Source organism: Capronia coronata, assembly GCF_000585585.1.
Source record: "Capronia coronata CBS 617.96 chromosome Unknown acBCG-supercont1.6, whole genome shotgun sequence".
Lineage (NCBI taxonomy): Eukaryota > Fungi > Ascomycota > Eurotiomycetes > Chaetothyriales > Herpotrichiellaceae > Capronia > Capronia coronata.
The window spans coordinates 351,764-366,046 of NW_006912898.1; the positions used below are offsets into that span (position 1 = coordinate 351,764).

Here is a 14,283-nt window from a genome sequence, read left to right on the forward strand (position 1 = left end):
CACAATTCATGGGAATTCTTTGTCTCTTGCAGTGGACACTCCCCGCCGCAATCATGCACCTGTCAGATGTTGCCAGCACATCGAGCTTGCATTGCCGATGACCTGGATTGATTGGTGCACACCGGTCTTCCAGCCGTGTCCGCAAATGATAATGTGAGTTACTATGAGAGCGACTGATTATGGAACCCGCAGACGCCTATCACTTTTGGCACATGGTCTATCATGTTCCTGATGGAACGCCGCAAAATTCGAATCTAGCGGAGTGGCGACAGCTTGAATATAGATCGAAGGGAGCGAAATGGAACATCTCAATACCAAGGTGAGCTTGCGTTCTGACTGGTAGCCTTGGACGAAAATCAACGGGGCACCTCTTCGAACTAAGTTCGTCTCTTATCCGATGTTGCTTGCTCTCCACTACATCATTCCTTGAGGTAGCTTGCCGCGCTGCTGGGGGCATGGTAACCTAACCGTGATCATTCTGTTGCTATGCAGATCGGCAGCACCAAAATATCTGTCGTATTGTCAAGTATTACTAACTGAAGCAGGCATGGAATATCAAGCACCACCGCTCCCTAGGAAAGAGAAGTACAATGTGCAAGTTTCAACCCAAGATTTGTTTGACACTAGAATCCGCCTTGATCACCGCTTGCAATACCTCAGTCCACACCCTGTCGCCGAACTCACGGCCTTCCTTAGTGGTGCACATTGGAGCAGGCTCATATACTCGATCGTCCTTCCACATTTGGCCATGTGTTTCGGGACCTTGCGTCAAAGCGGTCACATGACTGTTTGCTCCCTGTTCAGCGGTTCGGGCGAAGACGGTGTAGAGAAACCATGTGAGCATCTTCACCACGAAGCTGGTCATCATCTGTCGTCCAAGGTCGCTTTTGCACATCCCAGGGCAAACGGTATTGATGATGACTTTTGGCTGTCCGTCAGGGCCTCTTATCGCTGGCATGGCGGCAAGATGGCGCATCGCGTACTCCAGAATTAGCTTGGATCTTTCGTACTGAGTTGATCCGCCGAAAGCCCCTGGCGGGAAGTGCTTTTGTGCACTGAGATCCGCAAGCGGTGTTTCGCTGTCCATAAAGGCCTTCATCTGCTTTGGCGTGATCGCTGCCACCATACCGGAAGAGATGAATGTCAGATGCGGTGTGTAGTCCTTCTTGCCTTGGTCTGCTGCGGCCATCATGAGAGGCAGCAGCAGTACACCAAGCAGAATTTGACTGAGGGCGTTGACTTGAAGAGTTTCCTCCCAGCCGTCGACGGTCTGCACGTATTTTGCCTGCAAGGAGCCTGCATTAAGGATTGCGCCGTCCAGCGTTCGGACTTGCGACTTGAGGGCGGTGACAAACTGTTGCACCTTGTTGAAAGAGCTCATGTTGAGGACCATGGGAATGATCTCTGGGGGGCGGCTGGCGGTATCATTGCCCTTGGTATCCTGCAGGTACGCTTCGATTTCCTTCTTTGCGGCCTGGCCTTTTCCTTCCGATCGCGCCGTGATGATGAGTTTCGACACATTGAGCACAGCGAGCTTCTTGGCAGCTTCGAGGCCCAGCCCGCCAGTCGCCCCGGTCACGAGAATAGTCCTCCCAGCGAACGACTCTGTTGCCGGTTTGGGTGGGTTGTGCTTCTGGTCGAGCAGACGCATGAGGCCTGACATCTTGTGGGGGTGTATGGGAAAGGAAAGGATGACCTTTCAGCTTTTTTGGCTCAGATGAATACAAGGATGGGAGATAATGCTAGGTGACTACAGGGTGGCAGCCGGCACAGCAGTTATATACCTACCTACCTACCTTGGTAGATTCGACCGCTCGGCCCCAGTCCCACTTTGTTTGTTATCCTGTGCGCTGGAGCCAACTGTTTTAGTACTGATCGACTGCATTTGGTCATTCACAGACCGCCAGAGAACGAGATCTGTATACTGGGTTGGACAGTTACAAGAGTTGACGAGATATCGCTTTGAAATAGTTGATTTCGTCCTCTTGTCTCATTGGAAGGGCAGACTCGTGGTGGGGGCGGAAAGCCGGAGAGACGATGTTCCGGCGGGAGTCTCTCCATCCGAAACGAGGCTCGCGGCTGTCCTACTCCCGGATCTCAGCCTTGTCCCTGGTCCTCTAGGGCTTCAGCTCCAGCTCCGGAGTCCCTGACTGGTGTGAGTGAAGATTGATCCGTCCACACCCCCTCATATCGGTACTGCTATGCCGTTTTCAACCTGTCGAGAGTACTCTCCGGGAAAAAATTGTGCGGTTTGGAGGAGGCGGCCAGCAGTGGCCCTGCGTCCCTACGGGTTGACTAGACGCGATAGCCGCGCGGCCGGCGCTTATCTCAGCCCCCACTTTTAGATCTATCAGCCGCAGTCTTTCCATCACCTCATGACTCTCTGAACTTCAAAGAAAGCGGGCATTTACTCCCAGGCAAGCCAGATGAAGATTCTTGTTTCCCAGTGGCTGCAATGATCGAGAGTCTACAGAGTCAACCGTTTTCTACCGTCTTCATTCCACACCGATAACAAAAACAACAACAACAACAACCCTCTTCCAAATTAACTAGTCCTCCTCAGAATCTCGCAACAACTACAGCACGCACGATGGAGAACCTTACTCTCAACGACGCCCCTCCGCCTTCCTCTCCGCAGAGACAACCGAACCAGTCTAATGCCGTCCTACCAGGCGTCCCGCAGCAGCAAGGCCCGCCTCAGCTGCCGCCGCAGATGTTCACGACTGCGGCGCAGCTGCTAGATTTGACCGACAGTACGTACCCCCCTGAGCTGGCCTGTATAGCCCAAAATACAATACCAACAACACCCCCTGTTGCACGGATGTGCTTTTATCCAAAACCTGCGCTTCAAGAGGAGGCAAAAAAGTTCTATACTAAGCTTCCGCACACCTGGTGCTGGAGCTGCGTTCTTATATTATACGGAGGAGACGACCTTTCAATCTCGATATAACTAACCCAACGAATTAGAGAAACTCCTCCTCGTCCTCCGCGACGGCCGCAAGATCTTCGGCATCCTCCGCTCGTGGGACCAGTTCGCCAACCTCGTCCTGACCGACACGCGCGAACGCTACCTCGTCAGCATCCCCGCCGGGACCAGCCCGGACGCCATCTCCGCCACCGCTTCGAAAGACGCCCCCTCCTTGTCCGCCAACACGTCGCTAAGCACGTCCACCCTCCCGCGCAACCTGTACTGCGACATCCCGCGCGGCACGTATCTCGTCCGAGGCGAGAACGTGCTGTTGCTGGGCGAGGTGGATCTCGATAAAGATGACGACCCGCCGCCGGGGTACGAGCTGGGCGATGTCGAAGAAGTGTTCCGTCTGCAGCATGCCATTGATCTGGAGAAGAAGCGTAAAGATAAGATCAGGGCCAGGAAGGTCGGGCAGTTGTGGGGTGGTGAGCTGGAGGGGAGTGGGGAGGTGCTTTACTGAAGACTAAGACTAAGAAAAAGAAAAGACAGACGTCGATGCATTTCTTTGTCCATAATGGACGTCGTCGTGCAACCCGGCTTGCCTGTCTATACTTGATGAGGGAAAAGGACTAAGCCCGAGTTGTTGAGACTGGCTAGATTCTCATGGAGGTCATGATTGTGATCGACGCTGCCATGGTCATGATCATGGTCAGTCCATCCCTCTAACAACCGGGCCATCCATACTGGAGGAATGGTCGGTTGTGAGGCCCATTCATGGCCCCCAACTGAATGTCCCCTCATACCGTAGCAGGTAGCAGCGCAGACCACTACGGAGCACAGCGGTAGAACGGGTTCCAGAGCAGAATATTGTGAAATGCTCTGGAATCTCGCCGGGCCCAACTGATCGGTCTTTCATTTCTTTGGAATCGATCTTTTTACGGCTTTCTACCCTATGAGAAATCAGGATAGCATGGCACTGGAAAATCTACCTTACCGCTTGCATCACAATCCACTAGACTACCTTAGACTGTCTTTTTCCCGACCTAGAATCCCCTACGACTCCGAACACTCTAGTCTACAACAGATACAATGTATGTTGAACAATAGTGGTGGTCACAGTATACCACGATCAAGCTCTACGCGTCCCCCACTACATATCCTAGGTGGCCATGCACTGTCTCTCGAGCCGACGTCGTCGAGAACGCAGGGAAGGAGCAGTTAGTCTCGTGATCGTCGTCATGGTCATGTTCAAATGTCAGCCACTATCGCTGCCAAACGGCCTCTCCTGGCAACGCCAGTGCCGTAGCTGGTTGCCATCAAGCCAAACTGCTGATCCAATGATTCAAAGAAAGAATCATTCCTCCCCAAGCACACCAAGACAGCCCAGCCCAGCCCAGCCCAAAGCCACCTAACCCAACCCAGGACTTAGCGAGCCTCCAGCCAACTTAGCCAGTTGACGACCATCATGGCCTGCGTGATGGCCAGCTTTTCTTGAGACCGAGGCCCGTCCAAGCTCCAGGCATGAAAAGTGGCCTTCCACATCCCGAGCACGTCGACGCCAAACCGGGCAGCCGACAGGGCCATGTACTCGTCGAACGCCCGGATCTCGCGGTCGCGGTCGTCGTTGAGCGGCTCGCGCGTGCCCGTGGCACCGGGGCCGATCCAAAGCATGAGCGCGTTAGCGGTTAAGCTGGACGCCCGGTGCTTGAACTCGAACACCGATGCCGCGGCACGTTCGACCGGGAGGGAGTCGGGAGACAGGCCGTGGACGATGGCGACGGGCTTGCGTTGGGAGGCCGAAGGTCCAGGTCGAGTGATCAGAGAGTCCAATTTGTCCAAGACCGTGGTGGGGGCAGGCGAGTAGTTGACTTCGAGATATTCGTGGCGCGTGGACCGGTCACAATGGTATTTGTCTCGACGATCAGCTCTCCACGACTGTGGCGGCAGCTGTAGACTTGAATTGACAAAGTATTTGACACAAAAGGGCTCGGTGAACTGGTTCTCGCAGCGGCAATGCAATTGTGCGCCGTCAGGCATGTCCCAAGTCGCCAAACATCCGTTGACCAGGTCTTGTCGGAGCAGAATGTTGAAACCGTTGTAGATCGACTGCAGGCTGGAATCTCCCACGAAGATGATTGCGCTGAATCGTCCGATGATCGTGCAGATTTCGTCGATTGAATACCAGGGGTAACGGCATCCTGTGTAACCATGTTAGTGCTATCCAGAGGGCGATCTCCTTCGTGAGAACCAGCTTACCTTGCACCCAGTGTTGTATGTCAGGACTGCTGGTGTTTCCTTCAGATATGGCCGAGAGAAATCCCAGGCGTGTGGAACAGTAGGAACTACCGTTGAGGCTTGGAATCGCGTCGATGGCAGGAAGATAGAGATCGGGTGCTTGGAGGTGACATGCCGAGGAGACCTTGAAGACGTCGAAGTAGCTGTTTGGGTTAGCATTTCCAACCGATCTGGTCTTCAGTCTTGTACTCACTTGGTGTAATCCCGAGAGAAGATCGTGACGTTGTCTGGCTGTCCATCGGTGCTCCAATGTCCAGGAAGTGGCAAGATCATGTAGAATCCCCAGAGGATTGTCAGGACATAGGTGTATGCTACGGCCTTGTAGCAGAAATGAGGAAAGTTGATATCATCAACGAGATCTCGGAGTGGATTACCAGTCCGGCGATAGAAAGGGTGTCTGACCGGAACCAGCATACCATCTTCCATGCTCGTCTGATACTCGGGATTGATAGCCATCTTTGATGTCTTGTAGTCTTATAATCTGAGTTATGATGAGTTGTCAAGAGAGTATGAAAGAAAGAGAGAGGAGTGAGTGAAGAGTTAGCAACAGGTCTGGATGAAGAGGGTGTCGACATGCGCGGCATTGATTAGTCGTCGACGACATCATCCACGACAGCATGGTCAATTGCGCTCTTCTGGGACATCGCGATAACAGCATCGCTACAAAACATGCTCCAGCAGGATATCTTAGCTTCTTCACTCCATCGTGTGCATAGCCGCACTACATATGTTGCGAGAATCTTTCTTCTGCCTTCAGCATTGAAGGCGATATCAGTAAGCCGTTCGTCCAGTCAATCTTTCGTCAAGGTGAGTTTGGTAGACACGCCTGGCACTGGCATGCAAGATGGCAACGGAAAAGAAACAACGTAGCAAAACCATTGCGCAAAACAACCAAGAATCAAGAAGTGATTTCCAGCAGTGAGATGTACTCAGCCTTTGTCTTTTGAGAAGCTTCATCGTTTCCCACAGGTTTGTTCAAGGGTACATAATACATCTCAGCCTCGTCAGTCCACTGGTCCAGGGGGCAAGCAAACAAAGATCAACAAAGTCCAGCTCTTGCTCCTGCTCCACTTGTCTTTGCCAGCACGTCACAGGGCAGCCCTATAGACTTATTCTTTTTGGCAGACACAACATGATGATGGCTCGTGTGCGGCCATATTGACAGAATGAAGAAAGAATGGCCCCCAATCTGGAGTCCAAAGCTCATCACATATCTTGAACGGATATCCTTTCTGATAGCAGCATGGGCTCTGCGGAAGGAGAATAAATGGGGGCTCAGCCTCAGCCGAAAAAATCCCGATTTCCAAGGCGGTCGGAAAAAGCAGTTAGCTTCAGCCCGAGCATGTCCCGAAGCCATGAGATGTCTGGCCACAGGAAGTGCACCTGGGCTGATGAATCTTCAGTTCGGACACCAGAGGTGACTATAGGAATGGAACGTGACTGGAGGAGAATGTGAGAAAGAGTCCGGTCACCTCGAAGTCGATACTGTTGGAGGCAAGGAGGCTTTCCTAAGCATTGCAAGAGGACCTGTGGACCTTACGAGCCGAGGAGGATACGAGACGGCCAGGACATGTTAGGCTCTTCGCAGCGACGGAGGAACAGGGATTCGATGCCTGATGCCTTGATGGCTTGGAGAAAAAGGAATCCCTTATGGCCGAGGCCCAATGATGAAGCATGCTTCAAGAGCCCTCCGCAGCCATGTATGTTGATGGCAGTTGAGGTTGTCCCCCACAGCCGAGAGAGCTCCGGAGGGGAAGAGGAAGAGGAGAGGCTTCGCAGGCGAGATGGGACCTTAAGATGCGCTTAGAGGCTACTAAGGTCTCCTTAGTCCCCTAGATCTAACGTGGCTGGTGTTCAAGTTGGGGAATTGGGGGGTCGAGGGAGGCTAAGGGGCTTCTCAGGCGGCGCAGGGACTCGTTGGTATGCCTGGAGTAAACTGTGCCATCTTCCACTAACAGATGCAGGTAGCTGCCCTTGCTGCCTAGTGCCTAGTGCCGTCTAATGCTCAAGACACTGCTGCTAGCTGCCCGCTGTGCCCGCACTTTGTGTGCTGTGCTAATCTGCTGCGCGCCAGGCGTCGAGTCATCTTCGTCTCTAATCCTTATACTGCCGACCGGTGCAGCATTTGACCTGCGCCCACACAACCCAAGGCTCACTGACTCACTCAGCCTTCATTGCTTGTTGCGAAAGAGAGCCTCGTCTTCGATCCCTTCAGTTATACCTGGTTCATCTTGCTCAGCTCCCGGAACTGCCACATTCCCAGCAGAAGCACGCTCCGCCCCTCGCACTGCCGCCTCTGTGTCTGCGTCATCTCCTGCCTCGGCAACACACGCTGAAATAACAATAAAGAACTCGGAGAACATCGGACATCGCACGTGCCTATATTGAGTCTCATTCGAGTCACTGCCTGGCCTCCGTCTTTGTTACTCTTGCTCAAACCTACCGCTCGAATTGTCTCCCCCCAGTGACCCAGGCCGCAAGGCCTGAATTTCCCCGGTCAAGATGTCGTGGAAGCCATCGGAGAGGTTGATGCAAACCATCGCTCACTATGCCAGCTTTCCGCCCACTGGAGTCAGTCTTCGCCAAATGGTGCAGTTTGGCGAGAAGCCCTCTACTGGTAAGTCCTGTGCTTCAGTCGTCGATGTGGTTGTGCCTGATCTCCTTGCTAACGGCATGCCTAGGGACGCTCTTCCGCGCTTCGCAGTTTCTCTCCGAAGAGCTTCCAGTGCGCCTCGCCCACCGAGTTGAAGAGTTGACTAGATTACCAGATGGACTTAATGAGATGACTTCCATCAAAAAGGTCAGGGATTGGTATGCTCAGTCTTTCGAAGAGATCACAACCCTACCGCGACCCGAATTAGACTCCGACACCCGAAAACGCTTGCTCGGCCCTCCCAAAAAGCCGGCCAACAAACTATCCACTGCGACACGAAACCCGAGTTTGAAGCCCGATGACAGTGGCAATGGAAGTGGCAAGGCTGGGCTGAATACCCGTCGCTATTTTGCTCCCTTAGACGACGGCCAAGATTGGCCTCCGGTGCTCGCGGAGTACAACCGAAAGTTTTCTCGCATGCTGGAGATCATCAAGAGGAGACACGACCCAGTCGTAACCACTGTGGCTCAAGGAATCAACGAATGGAAGCGCAGACAACAACGCATGCAGATTGACTCGTCTATCCAGTCATTTCTCGATCGTTTCTACATGTCGCGTATCGGAATCCGTATGCTCATCGGTCAACATATTGCGCTGACAGAGCAGAGCTCACACCGACATCCCAATTACGTTGGCATAATATGCACCAAGACCAACGTCAAGGAACTTGCGGAAGAGGCCATAGAGAACGCGCGATTCGTGTGCGAGGACCATTACGGCTTGTTCGATGCTCCCAAAGTCCAATTGTTCTGTCCACCGAACTTGACGTTCATGTACGTCCCGGGCCATCTCTCGCACATGCTATTCGAGACTCTGAAGAATTCGCTTCGAGCCGTTGTCGAAACTCATGGAGCGGAAAAGGAGGAGTTTCCTGTGACGAAGGTGATTGTCGCGGAGGGGAAAGAAGACATCACCATCAAAATCAGCGACGAGGGAGGCGGCATTCCAAGATCCGCCATCCCGCTTGTTTGGACCTACATGTACACTACCGTCGACACCACACCGGAACTGGATCCGGGGTTCAACGCCAGTGATTTCAAGGCACCCATGGCTGGCTTTGGGTATGGATTGCCCATTTCACGATTATACGCACGCTACTTTGGAGGAGATCTCAAGTTGATCTCGATGGAAGGGTACGTCTTGTCTACGTTCCCCCCTGCTGTGCACTCCCCGCTAACCATTCTCGCCGCCACAGGTACGGAACGGATGTATACCTGCATCTCAACCGGCTCTCATCGTCCTCGGAACCTCTGCAATAACAATCAGCAGTCATGAGGGGTGGCAGCGGGCCCCAAGGATTGACGTCGGGTATTAGTGGAAACAGGAGCTTGGTCGCGAGCGCGAGCTTCAACAATGGACGCCTGGCCGCGGTGCGTTCACGATTACGGAATCGCGAGGTCTCCGAACGGAAACAGGTCGGCGACGCCGAAAGTATGATTAACGAGGAGCCCAACGTCATGCAACCGGGCGGGGCGAGCGAATGGCTCGAATGAGATCACCGGCCAGTTCGACAAGGAGCATATCGTGTAATTTATCTACGGATAACTTATATTTCTGAAACACAAAAAACTGGGAAGGCATGGCAACTCAAGGGAAAGGAACGAAAGAGAAGGTCAAGAAAGTATCGGGTTTTGTGATATCCTGTGACTACGGAAGAATGATTGAATGTATCGGTTGACAAGGCAATATCGAGAACAGAAACAAGATCACTCTCGTGCCATTCCCCCTATCTAAGCCAGACAGGCACTGCTGTAGCCGTCACCTTTCAAACTATCTCGCAGACCACCCTTGGAGCATCGCCATGTCTCGTTGTCGATCTATCCATTAGGACCATTAGGATTATGATTGGAAAGAGATACAGTGCAAAGGGAAGGAGGATGAAAACCCATCCAGCAAGCAACCTTTTATTGTGTGTACTCTAGAAGCCCGAAGGCCTCAATTGAACAGTGTCATCATCTCATGTCGTACGGCTGATCGAGGCGTTGCGTTACAATGCCTCCCTTATCTTTCCGTCAATCCTGAATAATACCCAGTCCAGCAAGCATCAACTTTTTTTTGGAACACCCTGTTCAACGTCTTCCACCTCGTCTCGACCCAAACTGCACGTTAGAGCCTCTCCCACCTCTCCCACCTCTCCCACCTCTCCCTCCACTTCCTCGTTTCGCGACACCGCTTCCACCACGGAACTTGGATCTCTGCGCCTGTTCGTGTCCCTGACCCTGGCTTTGACTCTGACCTCGGTCCCTATTCTTCTCGACGCCCAGACCCCGTCGTTGGGATCTGGCGTCGGTCTTCTTCGCGCCCACTCCTCCCGGTGATCTGGGACCGGGCGCGCCCTGCATGATGCGACGGGCAACTTCTCTGGCCTCTTCGACATCGAGGTCCATGCCGTCGTCATCTCGGTCGCGCTCTCGGGTATCTTGTCGCGCCTTCTTCTGCATGCCGGACTTCACCTTGAGTCTGCCCTTCTGGCCACGTCGGACGGCGTCCGCGCCCGAGACGGCGTCGAGGTACGCGTTGATGGAGCTGTCTTGTCCGCCGCGCTGGCCGGAGCCGGAGCCGGACATGTCCATGTCCACGTCGACACCGTCGTCCGGGCCGCCGAAAACCAGCTTGCCGTCCTCGTTGACCTTGGCTTTCGTCTTCCGGCCTGCCGCCTGGGAATCGCGCAGACGGCCGAGCTTCCTGGTTGAAATGCTTGCCAGACTTCTCGGGTCGAGCAGATCAAGTGGCTCGTCGTCCTCGTCTTCTTGGCGAATGTATTGCTCATTGCGTCTCTTCGCGCCGGCGGCGTTCTTGAAAGACACGCCGGACATGGTATCGTCGCCGTCCGAGTCAGACCCGTCGCCGCCGTCGATCTCCGAGTCTTCGTCTTCCGAACCGTAGACGGCCTCGTCGAATTCGTTGTCGTATCTCTTGGCCGCCGGCTCCTGCTCTGCATCTTCATCATCGTCATCTGCTTCAGTGCCCTTTCTCTTCCGCCTGGCTCGCTCCCGTCGTTTGCGGAGATTCACCACCATCTTTCGGTCATCGCCACCGACCCAGCTTTCCACCTTTGAGGCGTCGAACCGCCGCAAGCATCGATCCAAGATGCCCTTGACCTTGGCTCTCAACCGGCCTTTGTTCTCTTTACTCCAGACCATGAGTGCCGGCACTATCGATGGCATTCTCGGCTCCAACATCTCGTTGGAGAGAATGACCACCATGACCTTCACAAATCCGAGAACCGCACGCACGATCTCGCGGTTGTTCGATTGCAGAAACATGGTGACTGTATCGACAAGTTCTTCTTTGGTCTTGTCGGCCAACTGGCTGTGGTATTCGAATAGTAGTCGGCTGAGTGCTATAACGCTGGCGGCGACCATGTGCGGCGCCACACCTGCCAGCCCGGCACTGACCATCGTGAAGACCTCTTCAAGGTTGGCCGGCGCGTCAGGCGAGTCATCCGGCATGTGTGGTACCAGGCGGTTGCGGATCACCGTGCCCGGCGGGTTCGAGGGATCTGAAATCTTGTTTGTGACAGCAATGAGAAGGTCAAACCCTGCGGTCCGTGCCTTTTCGTTGCTGTCTTTACAAGCCAGCACGACTTCGCTCAGGATGCTGGGAATGAAGTGCAGATCTGTCAAGGGAAGGAAGGAGATGAGCGTCTCAATGGCCACAATGCGATCTCGGCGTGCTGGAACCGGTGTTGTTTCTGATGTCCGCAGAATCAATTGTTGCAATTCCTCATTCCGAGCGGTGAGTGCGTCAGTCCCGGTCTTCGATGTGGCGAGCCTAGGAATCAGCTTGTAGGCCTTCTTAATAAGCTGCGGGTCAGACTTCAAGATTGCAGGGTTGGTCAAAATGTTGGAGCAGATGGAGAACAGGTCGCCAAATGTTGATCGGGGAAGATGGACAGACAGTGCTATGACGAGATCAAGCAAAGTGTGGGAGGTCGGTGGTAGTTTGTTGGCGGGTGCCTGGTTCTGTTCTTTCTTTGGCGCTGGCTGGTCTGGCTTTGGCAGAGCGGCCTGTAACATGGTTGAGACTCTCTGAAAGGTGTCCACCAAGTCTTTCTCGGGGGTGACGCTCAGATAGCTGTTGATGCATTGAAGTATGTATGAGCGGGATTGAGGCAGTGTCTGACTATAGACATTGAAGAGGACAGCCAGGAGATTGTTGGCAAACTGAGCCAGATGCTGGATGTTCTTTTCTGCGTCCGACTTCTGAATCCGCCGTTCCAACAAGAGAACCTCATCAGGCAGATCTGATGCTAGGAGTGCCTGATTGGACTCAACCAAGTTCTGCAAGCCCCGGCAGAGATCGACACGCAGTTCTGTCTGCTTGTAGAGCAAGTTCGAGATGAGTTCGGCAAACGCTTGATCGAACGCCGTGGTCAAGTCGAGCGGTAAATCACAATAGCCCGGCAATGTAGCCCACACCTGTTGAACAACAGTCTCATAGACTTTGATGTCCATTGTCTTTTCGGCCTTGCCATGTTCGATGATGCGTTGGTACATGGCTTCGCTAAGAGGGACCAGCTCGGATTTGAAATGGCCCAAGTTGGTGTTAGACACATGGTCCCTCAATAGGGGGAGTAGCCAGGCCCTTCCAGGGTGACCTTTTTGTGGCTTGACAAGATTAAGAGGCAGCACGCCCAGGACTGCCCCTGGCCCAAGGTTGCGGATCGCATGGCCTAGAACCTCATCTGCTTCTTTCTTGCCTTGGAAACCTTGGTTGCTCCTGAGTTCGCCAATTGCCTTGACAATACCGAGTAAGAACGGATCGCCTCGCCACCGGAGAGCATCAAAGAGGGCCGAAAGAGCGCTAAAGACTTCCATCCAAGCGGTCTGGTATTTGACAGCCAGAAGTCCGAGAGCCTTACCAGAGATCTGCTCGAGTAGTTTCTCATCATATACTGATGGGTCTGCAATGACACTGTCTGGAATACAGTTGGCAAAAAATGAAATCAGGCATTCCGACGCTGAAACTCTGATGTTGTGGGATGGACTTGTCAGGAAAGATGCTACCAGGTCAAAAAGCTCTGGCAACTTTGCAAAGGTATCTTCGGGTTCGACCACTGCAGCTGTTCCATAACCGCGTGACAAAATTGCTATCCAGGGAGGAAGTAACTGGGAGTCGTTTTGAGCCGGTTTCAATTCGATGATAGCATCAAGCAGCCTTGGTAGCTTTGAGGACGAAACTTCGTCCTGCATTCCTTCGAAGATGACCTCGAACACTTCGAACGCACTCATAACCAGATAGTCGTTCTTTGAGCGAGAGATAGACAGCAACAGTTCACAGAGTGATTCGATCTTCTTGCTGGGCCATCCTCCAGATGCCACAGCAATGGTCTTTGTGAGCTGAAGAGCATGAATTACGGCCGGTTCATGGCTCTCATCCGACCGCCCTTTGAGTCGCCGTGCATTAGCCACCCTGTCAACGGCACCTTTTAGATTGTTCTGAGACGCCACTGCGCAAAGCTCCGCGGCTGGATGGTCGATTGCAGGACCTGGTGGAGGGTTCTTCAATATGTCTGTCAAAGCCACCTGGGCCCGTTTCCGTATCTTTGGTCTCGAGTCAATGGCCAACGCGAGAAGCGCTAGAATTGCCTGTCGAGGACTTGTTTGACCTTGCGAGAAATTCCATGCCGCTGAATCCTGGGCAATCAGCAACGACTCCAGACAGCCCACGGCCGACCGTATGAGAGGCGCATTGTTCGACGAAGTTTCCAGGTAGGGTGCGATGAGGGAGTAAATGGTACTGAACTGCGACCGAAGGAGGCCTGGAGAGACGTAGGACGTTACAATATCGAGCAGGTACACGGTGGACACGACAACTTCATTCTCGCTATCATCTTGATCCGCTGCGGAACACTGTTTGAGAAGGGCAAGGAGAGCCGCGAAATACGCAGTGGCACTGAATTTCGTGTTCTGTTCCCGGAGAGTCTCTTCGATCGAGGACAAAACGACCGCAGTCTGCAATGGTTAGAAGGATAGACCGCAGACAGAGGAGACACGTACATGTTGTTGGCTCTGTAGGTTTGGGGACTTTATCTTTGCCAACTTCTCCTCCAGCGACATCTTGAATTGACCGCTGCAGAGTGGCCTAGTGTGCTGTCGTTGACTCGGCCGTGTGTAGTCTACAAGTATCATCCGCAAAAGTTGAGAGCGGGTGCAAAGTATTTTTGTTCCGGCAGAACAAAATATCCTTCACCGCCTTTCTGCCCTCAGCCTCGTCACGTGCAAGGCTGATGGCAGTACAGCTCCAGCCAGAATATATCATCGCATCCCGCTCCCTGACCAGATTCCTAGGCCGTGTTGGGTGAGACTGCCCGGTCGCCCCTGTAGACTTGCAGGCTTGGGGTCTGTTTTCATGCCAACTATGAGGCAGAAACACTAGGACGCCGTCGCGGGCCATGCTTGAATGTCTCTTCTGACGCGAA

General features: G+C 53.4%; 6 protein-coding genes across 6 annotated transcripts; 3 read left to right on the plus strand and 3 right to left on the minus strand.

The window, feature by feature from the left end:
- Nucleotides 1-601: 601 nt before the first annotated feature.
- Nucleotides 602-1,663, minus strand: A1O1_06803 (uncharacterized protein; the record flags this gene model as incomplete). Its single annotated transcript, XM_007727680.1, has 1 exon — nucleotides 602-1,663. The coding sequence occupies one exon, from the start codon at nucleotides 1,661-1,663 to the stop codon at nucleotides 602-604; it is 1,062 nt and encodes a 353-aa protein (XP_007725870.1).
- Nucleotides 1,664-2,590: 927 nt separating this feature from the next.
- A1O1_06804 (uncharacterized protein) lies at nucleotides 2,591-3,431 on the plus strand (the record flags this gene model as incomplete). Its single annotated transcript, XM_007727681.1, has 2 exons — nucleotides 2,591-2,753; nucleotides 2,968-3,431. 2 exons carry the CDS (start codon nucleotides 2,591-2,593, stop codon nucleotides 3,429-3,431), a joined length of 627 nt encoding a protein of 208 aa, XP_007725871.1.
- A 905-nt stretch (nucleotides 3,432-4,336) lies between these two features.
- Nucleotides 4,337-5,662, minus strand: A1O1_06805 (uncharacterized protein; the record flags this gene model as incomplete). The annotated part of the gene is made up of 3 exons (XM_007727682.1): nucleotides 4,337-5,109; nucleotides 5,168-5,349; nucleotides 5,400-5,662. The coding sequence occupies 3 exons, from the start codon at nucleotides 5,660-5,662 to the stop codon at nucleotides 4,337-4,339; spliced, it is 1,218 nt and encodes a 405-aa protein (XP_007725872.1).
- A 2,046-nt stretch (nucleotides 5,663-7,708) lies between these two features.
- A1O1_06806 (pyruvate dehydrogenase kinase) lies at nucleotides 7,709-9,118 on the plus strand (the record flags this gene model as incomplete). Its single annotated transcript, XM_007727683.1, has 3 exons — nucleotides 7,709-7,823; nucleotides 7,888-8,992; nucleotides 9,055-9,118. The coding sequence occupies 3 exons, from the start codon at nucleotides 7,709-7,711 to the stop codon at nucleotides 9,116-9,118; spliced, it is 1,284 nt and encodes a 427-aa protein (XP_007725873.1).
- A 12-nt stretch (nucleotides 9,119-9,130) lies between these two features.
- On the plus strand, nucleotides 9,131-9,352 carry A1O1_06807 (uncharacterized protein; the record flags this gene model as incomplete). Its single annotated transcript, XM_007727684.1, has 1 exon — nucleotides 9,131-9,352. One exon carries the CDS (start codon nucleotides 9,131-9,133, stop codon nucleotides 9,350-9,352), a length of 222 nt encoding a protein of 73 aa, XP_007725874.1.
- Nucleotides 9,353-9,928: 576 nt separating this feature from the next.
- A1O1_06808 (uncharacterized protein) lies at nucleotides 9,929-13,921 on the minus strand (the record flags this gene model as incomplete). The annotated part of the gene is made up of 2 exons (XM_007727685.1): nucleotides 9,929-13,816; nucleotides 13,862-13,921. The coding sequence occupies 2 exons, from the start codon at nucleotides 13,919-13,921 to the stop codon at nucleotides 9,929-9,931; spliced, it is 3,948 nt and encodes a 1,315-aa protein (XP_007725875.1).
- Between the last annotated feature and the right edge of the window lie 362 nt (nucleotides 13,922-14,283).